At 42.0% G+C, this 17,168-nt stretch overlaps 1 protein-coding gene across 3 annotated transcripts in view; it reads right to left on the minus strand.

The window, feature by feature from the left end:
* The window catches only part of dgkb (diacylglycerol kinase, beta), a gene marked incomplete at both ends in the record, with an annotated part of 94,145 nt that overhangs the window by 49,215 nt on the left and 27,762 nt on the right, over window positions 1-17,168 (minus strand). For all 3 annotated transcript variants that reach the window (XM_080745449.1, XM_080745448.1, XM_080745447.1), the window contains 7 exons: window positions 927-1,001; window positions 1,768-1,841; window positions 3,173-3,277; window positions 4,413-4,511; window positions 4,814-4,930; window positions 5,261-5,349; window positions 6,805-6,922. In XM_080745449.1, coding sequence (XP_080601575.1) covers window positions 927-1,001; window positions 1,768-1,841; window positions 3,173-3,277; window positions 4,413-4,511; window positions 4,814-4,930; window positions 5,261-5,349; window positions 6,805-6,922 — 677 coding nt within the window. The remainder of the gene's footprint in view (window positions 1-926; window positions 1,002-1,767; window positions 1,842-3,172; window positions 3,278-4,412; window positions 4,512-4,813; window positions 4,931-5,260; window positions 5,350-6,804; window positions 6,923-17,168) is intronic.

The following is a 17,168-nucleotide window of genomic DNA, read 5'->3' on the forward strand; positions in this document are numbered from 1 at the left end:
CCAACGGTGACCGGTCACCTTTCTAACGCACACTGCATTACGCACACTTGACAAAATATTAACGAGGTTACTGCAGGGCGGGGTCATCTGGAATGCTCTCAAACCAAGACCGGGTTCTTCTAAGTGCAGCATCATGTCTTTGCAATACAGGTGAGCCTTCCAGCCACACGCAGAGCAATTTAAAAGAAGCAATATGGGCGACAAGGTCAGACTAGTGGAAACTTCTCATTTTGTTAGTGCAAATAAAGGCCACCATGCCACCGTGTGCAGACTCAAAACCTCATGGAGGCTTTTGTTCCTGCACTTGCTATTCATGCTTGATGAGGCAAAAAGATTCTGTTTTAAACCATAATGAAAATCAAACAACATCACGGCACGGCATGGAGAAGAATCCTCTTCACTTTTTCAAGCAGCGGTGGATGCCGATGCAAAAGTGAAGGAGTCTTATGCATGTAAATGATCCATCCACTTTCTTAATCACAAACGTGAACAGTTCTCAATAGAAAAACCCAATGTTGCTTGCAGCGATGCAACAAGATGCTGTTGTTAGTATGCGTGATCACACATGGCAAAGCTAAGAATGTTATCCCTCTCTGTCTGTCAATCATCTGCACTCACAGCCTTCCATCCACACACACGCATACGGTATGCATATTGACAAACTGGCCGCAGAAGGCTCCACCAAATCGCCAATATTTGTTCTGTGTGGTCCCACCTTAACTGTCTCTCTATTATGGGAGGGGATTGAGGGAAGGGACTAATTCTAAGACCACTCTTGCATGTGATCCCAGTCATTATGTGTGTGTGCAATCGCAGAATACATTAGCGTGTTCGTCAACAAAAAATCACTAGACAATGTGGTTCTCACTCTCTCAGTATGTGGTATACTGTAGGGAAGCAGGCAAGCAGCTGTAAAGAGAGATTACCCTGGCATTGGTCCATTCTTGGCCAGGTTGTACACTTGTCTTGGGTTCAAAAGATACTGAAACTTTCTAGAAATCCTGAAGAGAAGAGAGAATGCACAGGAGAAACAGGTTCATGGCATCAGTGAAACACATCACATTCATCCACGCAAGTCTGTCACACTGCACACTGACACCAATTTGTTTCCAGTCGTGTACTGTATGATAACAAATCATCTACTAGTAAAGATCAATTCATACATTTATAACTTTCACCTGTGCAAGTGATTCAAAATGTCATACACATGGCCTAGGTTCATGGTGGTGTCACATTCTGTCACAGCAGCGCAGGCAACCAACAAAATGTCACAATTACATTTGTGACACGGCAGTGGACTGGGCAGCAGGATGGGACATATAGCGAAAGTCCCCTTGAGGAGAAGCCATTAGAAAGACTAATTCATTTTAATTTCAATTTCATTACATCAACTGGCTCAAGTCATATTTTGATCTCATAATTTAAACAAATGAGGCCTGGTGTAATAAGGAGTGAATGAATATGTTTCAGTAATAACCCAATTAGCCCTGGGTTAAAGAAGTAGGGGGGGGGGGGGGGGGGGTCTGCCTTTACGGCTAGTGCGAGCCAGACATATGACAGCGCGGAGGGTGTCAGAAGGGGTGGCGGCCTGTCGTCAAGGTGGCCGATGCATTAAGTAAATGTTATTGTGTTTTTATTTGACTAAGTAAGCCTCGAGCGTTTGGCAGTCAGGAGCTGCGCTGCTACTGCATGCTCTCTCTGTCCCAGCGAAAAGTACAGTTGGACTTTAGAGGCCTCTGGAAAAGCACGGTGAGATTGCGCACTTACCTTTCCCCCTGCTTCCCTCCGCTCTTTGGATTGACAAACACCAGCAGAGGATGAGTGCCCTCTATTGTCGTGATCTGAATAGGAGACAAACACAAAGGCAATTGTTATTTGAGACCGGGGAATTGGACCAGAGGAAATTTTCATCATGACACATCCACAAATATAATTCAAATTGCACAGCACTTCCACAACGGTTGATAATCCATTACAAACAGCAGCATTTTATAGGAAATATATCTCACACGTAATAATCTGGCCATCTATCTCGGCGTAACTACTTGTCACAATTTTTGCTAACTGGCAAGGAGCTTTGTGTTGTGATTTGACTAGAGGCCTTCACAGGAGCTAAAACAGTTGGAAGATGGCGAGAGGAGAGCTGGAAGCGGGACCGGCAAACACGCAGCGTAAACAAGCTCTAACCCGGGCAGACCTGTTTGAACTGTTCTCCCTGCCGTAGAGTGCTGTGCAACCACTCTCCTTGCTTCGGCTGTGTGTTTTCTGGTGCACTCTCCCTGACACAGATGAAGCGCTTAACTCCCTCTGTCTGCTACCCCAGCAGGCCAAGGGTGAATTAATGAGCTCCCTGTCCAGTCAGGAATGATCCATTACTTCCTGTAATTATAAATGATAATCCTGATTATTACACTGGTTAGCCGGCGAGCGGCAGAGATGGATGTGACTGTGATGTGATTCATTGTGTTTCTCTCGTCGAACTGTCGCCACGGAGGGCGGCGGGTTTCCATCGCCGGTGTGCCGGCTGACAGATATTAGTAATGATCCTGAACTGACCTGGACTTTGTTGTATGTACATGCCGATGACCAGGGGCGTCACAAGGGGGGGGAAAGTGGGACTGAGTTACCAGGGTCCAAGGTGGAGGGGCCTTCATTATTTTATATTTTAGCTATTGAAAAATAGCAGATCTACAAGCTCACAGATTTGCTATTTTTGAAAATGTGTGCAAATCTTTGAATATATGTATTTTTTAAGCGAACATTTGTAACTCAAATTTTGCTTCTGGGGAGTCCCTGGAACTAAAGCCAAATACACATCATTTTGGAGATCCTTCACATGAAAAAGTTTGAGCACCACTGACATAGAAGGATTTGAAATATTCAAAGACTTTCATGATTTTTCAAAAATAGCAGATGTACAAGCTCGCAGCGTGGCACTCGGAGCCGCGCTGTGAGCTTGTATATCTGCTGTTTTTCAATCGTTAAAGTACCCAGGGCCCAGAATTTGGTGCGACACCCCTGCGGATGACAAACAAGGGCTGTCATGTTAAACCCTGAGGCCAGCTGTAAAAGGTACGTAAGTGTGCAATGATCGTACAGGTACTGTATGTCAGCCGTTTGTGACATTTCTCTCCACATTGTGTAACCATTTCTACGGTTTGAAAGCTGACACCTGCAGTCCTTGACCGTCCACTGTAACCGAGTTGGCCCTCTGCATCTTCCCTCGTCCTGACTGGCTGCCCGGTTTGGAGTCTTTCTTCAATGTTGACTGACGTTCCTGGGGTCAAAAGGGCAAACAGTATTGTGAATAAAATACTGATTGATTATTTTGGAAATTGCATGGAGACAAAAGCCAGATCAGAAAGGGCTCTGCCGTGCTGGCAACATGAAGAGAATGAAAAGTTGTGGACAGTTTACAGTTTACAGTTTAGGCATTTAGCAGACGCTTTTAATCCAAAGCGACTTACAATAAGCAGATAATACTGTACATCACTATAATAAGCAAGATAATATGTCAGAACATCAACAACAATGGAACAAATGCAACAAATGTGGACGTGGGGCCTAAAATATCAGAGGTACAAAGCAGAACTATTTTGGTCCCATTTTTACATTCTCACAGTTAGATTAAAATTGTGGATTTTACTGTGCAGAGAAATGTATAAAGATTAGAACACAGGTTAGGAGCTTGAACCTCAGAATCCGTATCCTGGAGGGAGCATTAGCCAAAAATAGCAGATCTACAAGCTCACAACGTGTCACGTTGCGCCACACTGTGAGCTTGTAGATATCTGTTTTTGGCAAAGAGGTTCAATGTAGAGCAGACCTGGGCATTGTACGGCCCGGGGGCTGTATACGGCCCTTTGGTTCACTCTGACCATGTAGGGTAAATGGCAAATTACAAAATAAACACTTTTTCAAATTTTTCCTCATGCATGGACTAAAGCTGCATTGCTTTTATTTTGACGTTTTTTATTCACGTACATAAGGACGCAATGCGTACATCAGCATGTGTGCGTGATCATTGGATGTTGTCTCAATAACAAGCAGGTGGTCAGACTGGACACAAGTCAAGACGACCTGCCTTACCTTACCCATCAAAAATGGCTAAAGTGGCTAAAAAAAGAAAAGTCGATGCAGAATGCCGGGTTTTCGACGAAAATTAGACTGCTAAGTATTTATTTACTGAAGTCGGAGGTAAAGCGTGTGTTTATTTTGCGGTTTATTTAGCACTTTTGACACCTTTTGGCCCGGCCCTTCACAATATTGTGGAGGTAATTGTTCAGTTGTTCATGTGGACCCATGGAAAAAATAATAGAGCGAACAGACTAGAGGTCCAGTTTACTAAGCCTAGAGGGTTTGATAGGTTAACTTATGTAAGGAACGATAGCTGAGGTGTGAGGTGAACTCACCAGAACGATGGGACAGATGCTGCTGGGGGGTAAGATGTGATCTTTCAGGGGTCCACAGTCACACTCAGGCTTCACATGGGAGGCACACTTATTATGGAGCTGAAGAGGTGATAAAAGTTATTAACAGCCAACTCGCATCAATAACACAGCGTTCCAACTGCACACTTTCAGGTACATTCACAGGAATTATTTGTATTACTCATGACGACGCGAATACGTGTATTTTACTTCTCCTGCTGGCTGCAAACAAGTGTTTCTTTGGTGTAAATTGGTGGAATGACTTTAAGGTGCAAAAAAAGAAAGAAAGAAAAAAAAAACATAAACCCAGAAACAACAAGGAACAGTGGAACAGTGGGGGAAATAATGAGGAGGTGGCTGCTTCTCCCCGGGTGGCATCGTACCGTGATTTGGCACCAGACGCAGTGCAGCCCAGTCAGGCCCTGGTAACACTTAATGGTTTTGTGACACTTGTCACACCTGGTGGGACAGTTCCCCTCCACCCAGAAATGGTGCATCACCTGCAGAGAAAGGGAGAGGCAATCATCATGGAGAGAAAGAAAGCAAACGGGTAAAGGAGAAGCATCTAGCATGGACACAAAAATAAGGACAACTGCAAGACAGACAGAAAGAAAGAAAGAAAGAAAGAAAGAAAGAAAGAAAGAAAGAAAGAAAGAAACGGTTTGTGTATTGTGCACATCTTTAAGGCAGAGTGATCCCGTAATTAGCAATGCTTTCGTAGCAGCTCAAGTTGTTTTAATTCCATTAGATGAAGAGAAGCCCTTGGTTAAAGCTGCATGGAGCACTGCTGTTCTAAGCGTGCCGATTGGTAAACACTCCAATTGCCACACCTCTGTGTTTTTCTTCGACTTGACGTAGGTTTTGATGCAAGATGGCGGAGCGCGAGCCACACAGCGCTCATGGACCGTGTACTTGCAGACTGTGGAAAAGAAGAAAGTTCACAGTGACAAGCCTCAAGCATGCTTACTTACTATTCTGATCTAATGTATGCTTTACACATACTACAAGTGGCACTCAGGTAGTGATAAAATGACATGAGCGGCAGACGTTAGATTGCAGATTGAAGCCGAATTAAAACCCATTTAGGCCTAGAATTATTTAATGATTTAACTATTGAAAAATAGCAGATCTACAAGCTCGCAGCGCGGCACTCGGTGCTGCGCTGTGAGCTTGTATATCTGCTATTTTTCAATAGTTAAAGCACAAAATAATGGTTAAAGTGGTTACAATCTAACGCGACTCAGGTGCGTTCCAGGACTTTGAGGGTTAACCATGTTTGTCCATTTTGCTCGTATGTCATAGCCTATTCAGGGGGTGAGTATGACGTACCCCGAGTATGGCCGCCATGTGAATGATGAGTGACTGGTGTCAGTGGTTTTCAGTGGTGTAAAGTAACTAAGTACATTTACTTAAGTACAATTTTGAGGTATTTGTACTTTACTTGAGTATTTCCAATTTAGTTACTTTGTAGATTGATTATTATTACAAAACATACATTAAGTCATTAAGCACTTCAGCCCTACATTTTGGTCATTTGAAAATAGTCGATCTACAAGCTCTATCTGCAAAAGATTTTTATACATTTTCAAACTTGAAATGGGACATTCTGCATAATAGGTACTTTTACTTTTGGTACTTTTGGTAAGAATATTTTGAAACCATTACTTTGGTATTTTTTACTCAAATACATTTTGAATTCTGGACTTTTACTTGTAAGGGTGCCCTCACACCAAAATACCTATGAGAGTGGAATCCGCGTTCCGCCAATGCATTTCAATGAGAAGGGAGCGTTTTTTGCAGAAATCCTCCGCTGGCATGAAACCGCTTCAGTCTCATTGAAATGCATTGGCGGAACGCGGATTCCACTCTCATAGGTACTTTGGTGTGAGGGCACCCTAACAGAGTATTTCTGCATTCCAGTATTGATACTTTTACTTAAGTAAAACATTTTTTCCACCACTGGTGACTTTACATACGGCCCAGTTGGCCCCCCCACTACATATTGTATGAAATTGTGTTGGATTTGTGTTAATGTGTTTTTCAGACATTTAACCGCTTTAATTATTGATTGTTTACTTAGTAAATTTGACCTTTCACTCTGTAATTGATCTGCTCTTTTTATTTACCTCTACAACAAACCTATTTGCCAAAGAATAGCCGATCTACAAGCTCTCAAGGTTGAGAGCTTGTAGATCTGCTATTTTTGGCTAAAGTTCTCCTCAAAATAGGGGTGCGAGGGTTTAAGTTCATTTAAAAAAATTATCCTATCAAACAAAGATTTTGGCGGCCCCCCTGTAGTAACTCTGAGGACCCCATAGGGGTCCCGGACCCCCTGTTGAAGACCCCTGCTCTAGATGGTTAGTTGGTTACTCACAAGAACAGCAGAGTCCCTGCTTCCCCAGCCCGATCAGCATGTTAAGACACAGGTTACAGTAGGCTGGCTTGTTGAAGTGCTTCAATCTCCACACATGCTGTCCATCGTCTTTCACATTCTGGAGGGAGAATGGCCGAAGGTTGGACTGATTGCTTTAACAATTAATTCATTTGTTTATTCACAAATGAATAACGTTGGCAATTGTTTTTTTTCCCCTCTTCCTTTTCCCCCGAAGTTCTGTCTAATCCACCGTTTGTCAGCCTTCTGATTGGTCCCTGAGACTCCCTGACTGGCCAACCAGAAAAAACCATTCACTTTTTGCTATCGGGGGTGGAGTTTGTGCAGTGGAGAATGTTGCTTCAGGCTTTCAAGAACGGTCCGCACTGCGCGACACGGCGTGCGTCTAGTACGGCCGCGCGAGGTGATCGCGATTTTGCTCAATATAATGAATAAGCTTCAACAAACTAGTTCACATGGACCTTATCAATGTAACTAAGAGTTACGATTGGGTACATATATTTTAAATGGGCAGAATTACGAAAGCCAGCCTATTATGTGAGGAGAACTATAATCTGGCTGTCATCTTCCTACCCAAGATGCACTGCGCTTTCTCTTTCTATTTCTATTCTCTCTCTGATCCAGAGGATTAAACTAATTAAAACATATATTTTCGGGGGAAAACTACTGTTTTGCTATGTAATTACTGTACCTTTTTCTTCCCTTTTTATTAATATCACGTAGATGTGTTTTTTTGGGTACTTTATATAGCTGTAATGAGGCTATGAAAAAAAGAAAAATCCCATCCACTTCCACTATAAAAGAATCTGCAATGGTGATTCTGTCCCACTGGGATTAAACAAATTAAAACATATATTTTCGGGGAAACCCCCTGTTTTGCAATGTAACTACTGTACCTTTGTCTTCCCTTTTTATTAATATCACCTAGATGTTTTTCCTTTGGTACTTTAAATTGCAATAATGAGGCAATGAAAATACCCTCTCCCCCCATTCACTGCCACTATAAAAACAATCTGCCCAGGGTCATCTGTACCACCATAGTAACAGGGCAGAATGGGGCGGGATTTGCAAAGGGGAGAATTGGTTAGAGCAAAAAATAAATAAATAAATAACATAAAACATGAATTAAAAAAATTAAAATAAAAAATTTAAATGTTGTCACTTTACTTTTATATTTAAGTTGACATACATGCAATGATTGATTGATTGAATACTGTATTAGAAGTTTGCATACAAAAAGTACAGGACTGTACAGTTCATTGATACAAGGTCAACTAAAAGGCTTTAAACCACAAGAAAGCTCAATGGCTTGTTTAAATTGGGGTCCTTTTGTACTCAATTCATATAAAACATATATATATATATATACATACATACATACATACATACATACATACATACATACATATATATATTTATATTATATACATACATCCTCTCCCTAAAACAGTAAAGATGAACACATAACCTAAAAATAAAACATCCTGTTATCTACTATACTCTATAGTGAGTGTAATGACAATACTTAATGCTACACAGAGGATGATCAGATGGCTCCATCTAGTGGTTAATATAATAGTAGCAGTCACATTTGATCAGTGTGAACAGGGATACAATAAGAAACTGGATGTCCTCAACATAAAAATGACAACTTGTTCCATATGATTAATACTTGCTCTAAGTTGTTAATAGTTGCTACATTCACAAGGATGATCCTGAGCACACATTTTCAACTTACTTCACACTCAGTTGCAATTTCACACACACCTGGTACAACCTACTATACTGTAAGTGCTAAGAGCTTATATGGGTAGTAGTGAGTAGGAGAGAGGGTGTTATCCATTCATTTCCCCTTACAGATTTGTCAGTCAGGCTGATGATTCAATCCACCAAAACCATGGTGGCCAACCCACCTCTCAGCTTTATTTGGCTACCACTGTCTGACCAGTGGTGGAAAATAACTAAGGACACTTACTCAAGTACTGCACACAGACTGAGTTCCATTGTTTGATACTTTAATCTTCTACTGATACAAACCTCTACATCTCAGAGTCAAATATTGTACTTTTTACTCCATTAAGATTATTTGACAGCTTTAGTTACAAGTTATTTTGTATTTTGCAGATAACAATAACAATAATGTGAATTCATACAGTATGTACATTTTGACATTGTTTGTATTATTTTCATTGTACCTGTTTATTTTATGTTTATGTCTGTTCGTTTTTGAAAATAGGGAAGCACTTCATAAGTGTTTGATTTGATTTGTGTTTGTTATTTTGCAGATTAAGATAATTAATACAAAATATGCATTAACTGCTTAAGCCCTATTTTATTATACTTTGGCTATTTGAAAATATAGCTGATCTACAATCTCACAATGCATTGTGAGGTGACATGTTATAGATCTGCTATTTCCAAAGACGTTTAACACATTTTGATAACAATACTTTTGTACTAGTACATTTTGTAATGCAGGCCATAGTGAGCTTGTAGCACAGTAATACTTTCACCAAACAGCTCTTTTTTTGCATGTCATCATGCACATCTTTAAGTACTTCTTCCAACACTGCCCCTCACCCCCAATATTCAATCTATTAGTTAGGGACGGGTCAAGGCCAGGGTGACTCAAGTGTGGGGAAATCACAAATCAGTACACACTACACTTCATTTCAGCATTGTGCAATACATCCACTAGAGGGCTCTCTCGTCCAGAGACCACAGGGTAAACAAGCTTTGAGAGAGATTGAAACAAGTTTCCCAACGGATCTTAAGCTAGATGCAGAATATACCCACATTTAGAGTGAACATTTTCTCAAATCTTTGCTTCTGGGGGTCCCTGAAACAACATATTTTGAGATGGGGGTCCGCGGCCAAATACATATCATTTTGGGGGTCCTTGACATGACAAAGTTTGAGAACCACTGATATAGCAACAGATTTCTTTTCAGAAAAGTGTTACGATTAGAAAACATTTGTAGAATCGGCCTATATCAGTGGTTAAGGACCCCCAAAATGATATGTATGTGGCCGCGGACCCCATCTCAAAAGGAGACCTAGACTAGATAGAGCACTGGTTCCAGGGACGGATTAACCCCCGCGAGGGCCCCTGGCCTATAATTTTTTAGGGGCCCCCCCACCCTCCACCATAACCCCCCTCCCTCCCGACGCGCACTACCCAGCTCGGATTTTAAGCCATGATGATCATCTGTGGGCCAAAAAAATACCTGTAGACAACAGAGGAGGGGCCCGCACATTTGATTTTTAATTAATGTATCCACCTCTTTCCGCGGGAGTTTGCTGGAGGCGACTGGAGATTATTTGGACCACACTTCCGGTTTAACAGCAGAAATACAAGCTCACGTCGCGTCGCAGATGCAGCCTGTTGTGAGCTTGTAAATCACACTCGGCTGCTGCGCCTGAAGCTCGGTACAGCGTCTGCGCAATGCACTATGGAGCGTTGGAAACTCGTGGATACATTTAATTTGAGTAAATTGTCAATGACCAGTTCCTCCAAGGGCCCCTGAGAGCCAAGGGCCCCTGGCAACGGCCCCACCGGCCCAATGGTTAATACAGCCCTGACTGGTTCTCAAAGTGGGGTCCGGCGGCCAGAGATGGACATAGTACTACAAGTAAAAGTAGCTCAGTCAAAATGTTAAGAGTAAAAAGTACTTGCTTTTAAATGAACTTAAGTATTCAAGAGTGTAATGTTTTTAAAATACTTAAAGTACAGGTAAAAGTAAGAGTACATTTCTTATTTTTCACATCAATGAATTACTGTTATTTTTTCACAATGAATTTATAAGACCTTGTCACTCTTGTTTCAGAGAAGTAACTCTGAAACTGCACTGCATGCAATGATGTGCTTGGCTGCTTGCTTGTAGAACCACTACTTTATACAAAGCTTGCAGAAACACCTATAAAAACTGAAATGACTGAGGAACAAGAACTATTCAATTTTACTCCTACACTCCCATACAAAATGTAACAATATAGAAATGTTGAACTAGTATGATCATTAGATTAACATCATGTTTCTTTTGCATACAGTACTAAGAAGTGAAGATGGAAGGAAAACAAGGGCGTTGAGTGCCATGTAGTAGCCATGTTCGATTCTGCTTCGATAACCTCTTGTCATCTGAGATAGGTCGAGCACAGAAGCGAGCCAAGTACAGTATATGCACACTATGCAGATCTGGCAACAGAGTACAGGGACGCTGGCTGGAAAACCGTTACGTGCCCTGTGGAAGTGTGGTTTAGGGTCTTTGTAGGTTCCTCAACTGTTCGCCTACTCCGCGACATGGGATGCAGAAGAGCATCGAGGCATCGGAAAGCCCGTTTCTGGCTGTGGCTAAGGAATAAGCATAAGAGTTGGGGGCACGGTGTCGGTAGCACTGTCGCCTCACAGCTAGAAGGTCCTGGGTTCAATTCCCGACGGGGGACGCTGTGGGTACTGGGGGCGTGTTCTCTCCTCCGTGTCATCAACACCCACACCCTGGGTGGGGTTGGCGAAAGGGCCTTTCTGTGTGGAGTTTACATGTTCTACCCGTGTTTCCTAGGGTAGATACCCTCACAAAAACATGCAGTAAACCTGGTCTCTATAATGCCTCCCCCTGACCAGCCGGGGCGCCTGATGGAGGGAAAAGGAACTGGTTGGAATAACGTATTCCTTCCATGCACTACGTCAAACCGAGGAAGCTCCCCCCGTCAGGTGATAAGAAGCTCACTCCTCATGCGCTGAAGGAAGCATGAGCACAGTTCAGGGCCCTCCCCAGGTTGGCAGAGGGAGAGCAGATCCCAGGATTACAGCTTAGGCAATTGGCACTGGGCTAAAAATGGGTTACAAATGGAATAAAAATCGCACCCGTGCGAAGTGAGCGGTGCAAACTAATTCCTGCGCGAATCAGTGTTGATAGGCATGCATGGCAATATTGTTTTTGTTGTGTATGATGTCAGTCTAGAGGTCTGCTCAGACTATATAAGTCTTTATCGTCATTTCTCATCAGTTAGTTGACCAAGCTACGGATTGTAACTTGTAAGAGTGTCGTAGTGTAATGATAAGTGACCTTATTTACCTCCAGAGAGGCCTCCAGAGAGGCGAGAAGAGGCCAGAAGATGAATATTTTAGTTTTTCAAAGTCTGTTCATTTGTATTTTAAACTTGTATTAGCTGCCTATCATTTATAACCTGTAAGATTTTCCACAGTCTGTCTAAAAGTGTGGTTATTTTATCGCTTATAAGTGATATTCGCGAGGGGCACGGTGGCGCTACCCGGCGAGCGCTCGCCTACCTCGCTTCCTCCTTTACTGGCCAACGGCGGGGCTCCTCGCGTCCAAATAAAAAGAGAGCGAGTTCAATTGTCGCCAATGGAAGATCTCCCCCGCGGTGGTTTCTTTCCAATCGGAACGCCTCCGGTCGGACGTCCATGTGTCTGCCAATAAAATCGCCGGACTCCTTTTTCATTTCTCCTCCCCTCCCCTCCCTCCCCGATCAAAACACACCGTCCCTTGCGGGATTCCAACCAATCACGCGCCGTCTTTTCGGGTCGCTGTTCCGGTCTGGGGCCAGAGCGGATATGGAAACGCTACTTGCTTTAATGTGGGCTTACACATTACCGGATACAGTAGGCGGGCTCTAGACGAGATCTGAGCACAGAGCAGCAAATAGAAACCACACGGGAGGGCTATGAACAGCTGTAGAGTGAAGTGAGCCACATTCTCTTAATGCAGCGTCCGACGTTGTCACGTTTAAAAACAAACAATTGTCACTTAGAGACCTTTGGATGCAATGGACACTTGGACACTGGCTTTGTTATCCTAACACTCAAGGTAAGTTTCGTGACTTCTACAAATTACTATGGTAATGGTCTGGTCATCTGCATGAAATTCATTACCATACAATAACATTCTTCAAGTAGGCAATAGGCATGGTGATGGTGTCTGCTACTGTCTTTCATTTGATCCATGGCTGGCCAATACTATCTAGTTAATGCTTTATTTGTAAAGACATTTTAATATAGGCCTATCCTATGGATTACATAGCTAAGTTACTGTCCTGCTATTGCAATATTAGGCTATTATTATATGTATATATATTTTTAAGGTATTGTCAGTGTCATTGAAACATTAAGATAAGGAGTCATATAGTATGTTAATGAAAGTGAAAAGGAGAAAACTACATTTGGCTCATCAACAAAGCATAACAAACAAATTAGTGGTTTATAGATCTATGTGTTTCTCTTATACATTTAGTACAAAAGGACCTAACATGTAAACAAGCCATTGTGCTTTCTTGGGTTTGAATCCTATTAGTAGACATTGTATCTGATTCTGAACTGTACTGTGCTTTTCCTTTGTGAACTGCTAACAAAGTAACTATTCAATCAAAACCATAAAGACACTCAGAGTTAAGGGTCTGTGCAAATAAAACATTTGAGAACCAGTATATCAGTGTCATACATATTCTGACGAAAACCTGTATGGAGACTTGACATTCTGTAATTGGATCTTATGATCAAAATAAGAACATTATAATAGTGTGTAAATCTGTGCCACATACAAATGTCTGTGTACAGACATAGATGACCCCTGCATGATGGCTGCTAAAAAGATAACGTCATGGTGGGATCTGATGTGTGATGGGCATACTGTATTATCACATAGGCAAACATAAACTGTCACCTGTGTGACACTGAATTTGTATTGATTATACATATTTCTCTCTATTTCTCCTTTGCTGTCTCCCAGACCTCAGCTGTTCTCTCTGCACCTCTTCACCAAAGGCGAAGCGCCTCCACGGCCAGATTCAACAAGCGGACAGTGCAGGCAAATTCATGCAGAAAGTGGCCAGTTCAGAACACAGGAAACAGGACATAATACTGTACACTGCCCAAAAATACAGACACCATATCAAAAGAGGAGTGGCTAGCAGACAACAAAAAATAAATGAGCAGATGTTTGCCTCTCCCTTACTTAAATTTGTGATGTAGCTGAGACTTGTTTTATTATTCTTGTGCAAAGTGTGATGCCACCAGAGCCATCAACATATTGTCGCTGTCGGGCAGAAACCATGTCCCATTCCTTTTATTTTATTGTAAATGAATGCCCTACTTTATCATACACGAGTGTTGCATAAAAGTAGTGAAAATAGCAGATCTACAAGCCCACAACACATCAAAGTGTTGTCAGCTTGTAGATCGTCTATTTTCACCATGTTAGCAGATCTATAGGCCCACAAGATGCTGACGTGTTGTCAGCTTGTAGATCAGTTATTGTCACTATTTTAGATACTTTTTAAATAGTGATAAGAAATAAGTGATAAGTAACGTTTTGGACATACAGGGTTTCCACCCAAGAGTGATGATGTATTCATATATATTTGTTGTCACCATGTTTATGTTGTATGTGGGATTAATACCCTGTTGTATTTGAATCTTTTAGATTAAAATTATATTTACCTTTCATGCAGTTGCATTTTTTTACTTAATTAAATATGTTATGCTTTTACCTCAATGGTTGACTTTGTTGATCCCCATTGGAAATAAGTCCAGATGTCATAATATTGTTGATGTTTGTTTGTTGTAACTCATACAGAGTAAGATTTTAAAAGAAATGTCAGCAGCATTAGTTAGAATGAATGAAATACAAGGTACTTCTAAGTGAATTTGTTCCAAACCAAGATGAAATAAATACTGATCTGCATTTGCAGTGGATCCTGAATAAGAGAAAATAATTATTATGTTATATAATTATATAAAATAATAATAATTATAAGTATAACAATACATAAAATGTACAGTGAATATATAAATGCATATATACTGTGTACATCTATCACCAGTGAATATAAATAGATGTACAATACATCTATGAATGAAGTACAGTCTCACAAGGGTTATACTTAACAGGCATCTGTCAATATGTGCCAATGTACCGTAGGCCTACATGTTATATTGTAGTAATACAATAGTACAAATAGGTAGATGATGGTGAGAAAATTGATTTTGTGGTCCATTTAGAGATGGTTAAAACAATGAGGACGTTTCTTTCATTCATTGAGTTTTATTTTTGCATGGCGTAGGTGGGAATCGAACACCTGACCCGGCGTAGGTGGGAATCAAACCCACGACCTTCGGATCCTCAGCAACCATACCTAAAATCAACAAAAGTCACAATTTTCATGAATCTATCATATATACTCATAAACCACTTGGACAGATCACTGGGGAGATGCACACGAAGACTGGCCTGTTGCATTTTTCATCCCTTCCACGCTCGTTTTCTCTTTCTTTCTCTCTTTCTCCTCTTTTTTCCTTCTTCCCCCTTCTCCCCCTCTCCCCTTCCATTTTTTTCCCCCTTCCCCCCCTAGGTAGGCAATTGTTCCCCAGCCCTGGCGCAGTCAGTAGTGCTGTCGCCTCACAGCTAGAAGGTCCTGGGTTCGATTCCTGCCGGGGGACACTGTGGGTGCTGGGGGCGTGTTCCCTCCTCCGCGTCATCAGTGCCCACACCCTAGGTGGGGTTGGCAAAAGGGCCTTTCTGTGTGGAGTTTGCATGTTCTCCCCGTGTCTCCTAGGGTAGATACCCTCACAAAAACATGCAGTAATCCTGGTCTCTATAAAGCCTCCCCCTGGCCAGCCGGGGCGCCTGATGGAGGGGAATGGAACTGGTTGGAATAACGTGTTCCTTCCACGCGCTACGTCCAACCGGGGAAGCTCCCCCTGTCAGGTGATAAGAAGCGGCCTGCTCACTCCTCATGCATTGAAGGAAGCATGAGCTCAGTTCGGGGCCCTCCCCAGGTTGGCAGAGGGAGAGTAGAGCCCAGGATCACAGCTTAGGCAATTGGCACCGGGTGAAAAAATGGGTTACAAAAATCGTGGGATAAAAATAAAAAAAAATAAAAAAAATAAGTGATATTCATCTAATACAATTTTGAAATTCAAGGTTAGCACCGCTCAATAACTTTTTATGACGTATTTTACGCGGCCTAAACGCGTTATGACGTATTGTACGCGGCCTAAACGCGTTCTAAATCAGGGTTAACCAATCGGGTGCCTCTGTGACTATGACATCATGGACAGATCAACAGAATCGAAGTGTTTCATTGGTCTAGCGAACTCATGTCATCATCATTTGTGACATCATAGTTTTGGTAAAAAAGCGGTCTATAGGAGCGGTTAGCACCGCTCAAAAATATAAAAAGAAAAAAGAGTTGGGGGACGCAAAAACACCTAGGCCCGGGTATCAGCAAGGGATGGCAGGGAGAGATCCCTCCCATAGCTCCGCCACCAGGAGATGTACTGGCGTTAAAGGAGCAAAACGTCTATGACTGGTGGTCCCCAGCTGACCCGTTTAGGCCCACAGAGGTGTTCAGTGAGGGAGGTGTTGCAGCACACCTGCTCAAAAGCATAGACAGAAAGGTAGACGCCTCTTCCAGGCTCTCTGGGGCTCGTAAAAAAGGATAGGCATTTTTTGACGTAATTCCTCTGCGTGTGAAACATAAAGGGAAGTTAGGTGGGCAAATCAGATGCAGGACTCTCTTTCCCAGAGGCACTTGCTTTGGCAATGTAAACGTTTGTTTCCTCATGCCAATGAAGCTCCTTTGAATTGAATAGACCGTTTGTCAGCCTTCTGATTGGTCCCTGAGACTCCCTGACTGGCCAACCAGAAAAAAACATTCACTTTTTGCTATCGGGGGTGGAGTTTGTGCAGTGGAGAATATTGAATGTGGCTTTCAACAACTGTCCGCAGTGCGCGACACGGAGATCGGCCGGTACGGTGATAGCGACGGCAAGCGTCAAGCGATCTCGCTCATCATAACGAATAAGCTTCAACAAACTAGTTCACATGTACCTTATCAATGGTCTAAGAGTCACGATTGGGTACATATAATTTAAATGGGCAGAATTACGAAAAGCCAGCCTATTATGTGAGGAGAAACATTCTCTCTGTCCTCTTCCTAGTACCCAAGATGCAATGCGCTTCTCTTTCTATCTCTGATCCAGAGGATTAAACTAATTAAAACATTTATTTTTCGGGGGAAAACTACTGTTTTGCTATGTAATTACTGTACCTTTTTCTTCCCTTTTTATTAATATCACGTAGATGTGTTTTTTGTGGTACTTTATATAGCTGTAATGAGGCTATGAAGGGAAAAAAAATCCCATCCACTACCACTATAAAAGAATCTGCAAAGAGGATTCTGTCCCACTGGGATTAAACAAATTAAAACATATATTTTCGGGTAAATCCCCTGTTTTGCAATGTAACTACTGTACCTTTGTCTTCCCTTTTTATTAATATCACCTAGGTGTTTTTCCTTTGGTACTTTATATAGCTGTAATGAGGCTA

The sequence above is a fragment of the Nannobrachium achirus genome (assembly GCF_963921795.1).
Source record: "Nannobrachium achirus genome assembly, chromosome: 2".
Taxonomy (NCBI): Eukaryota; Metazoa; Chordata; class Actinopteri; order Myctophiformes; family Myctophidae; genus Nannobrachium; species Nannobrachium achirus.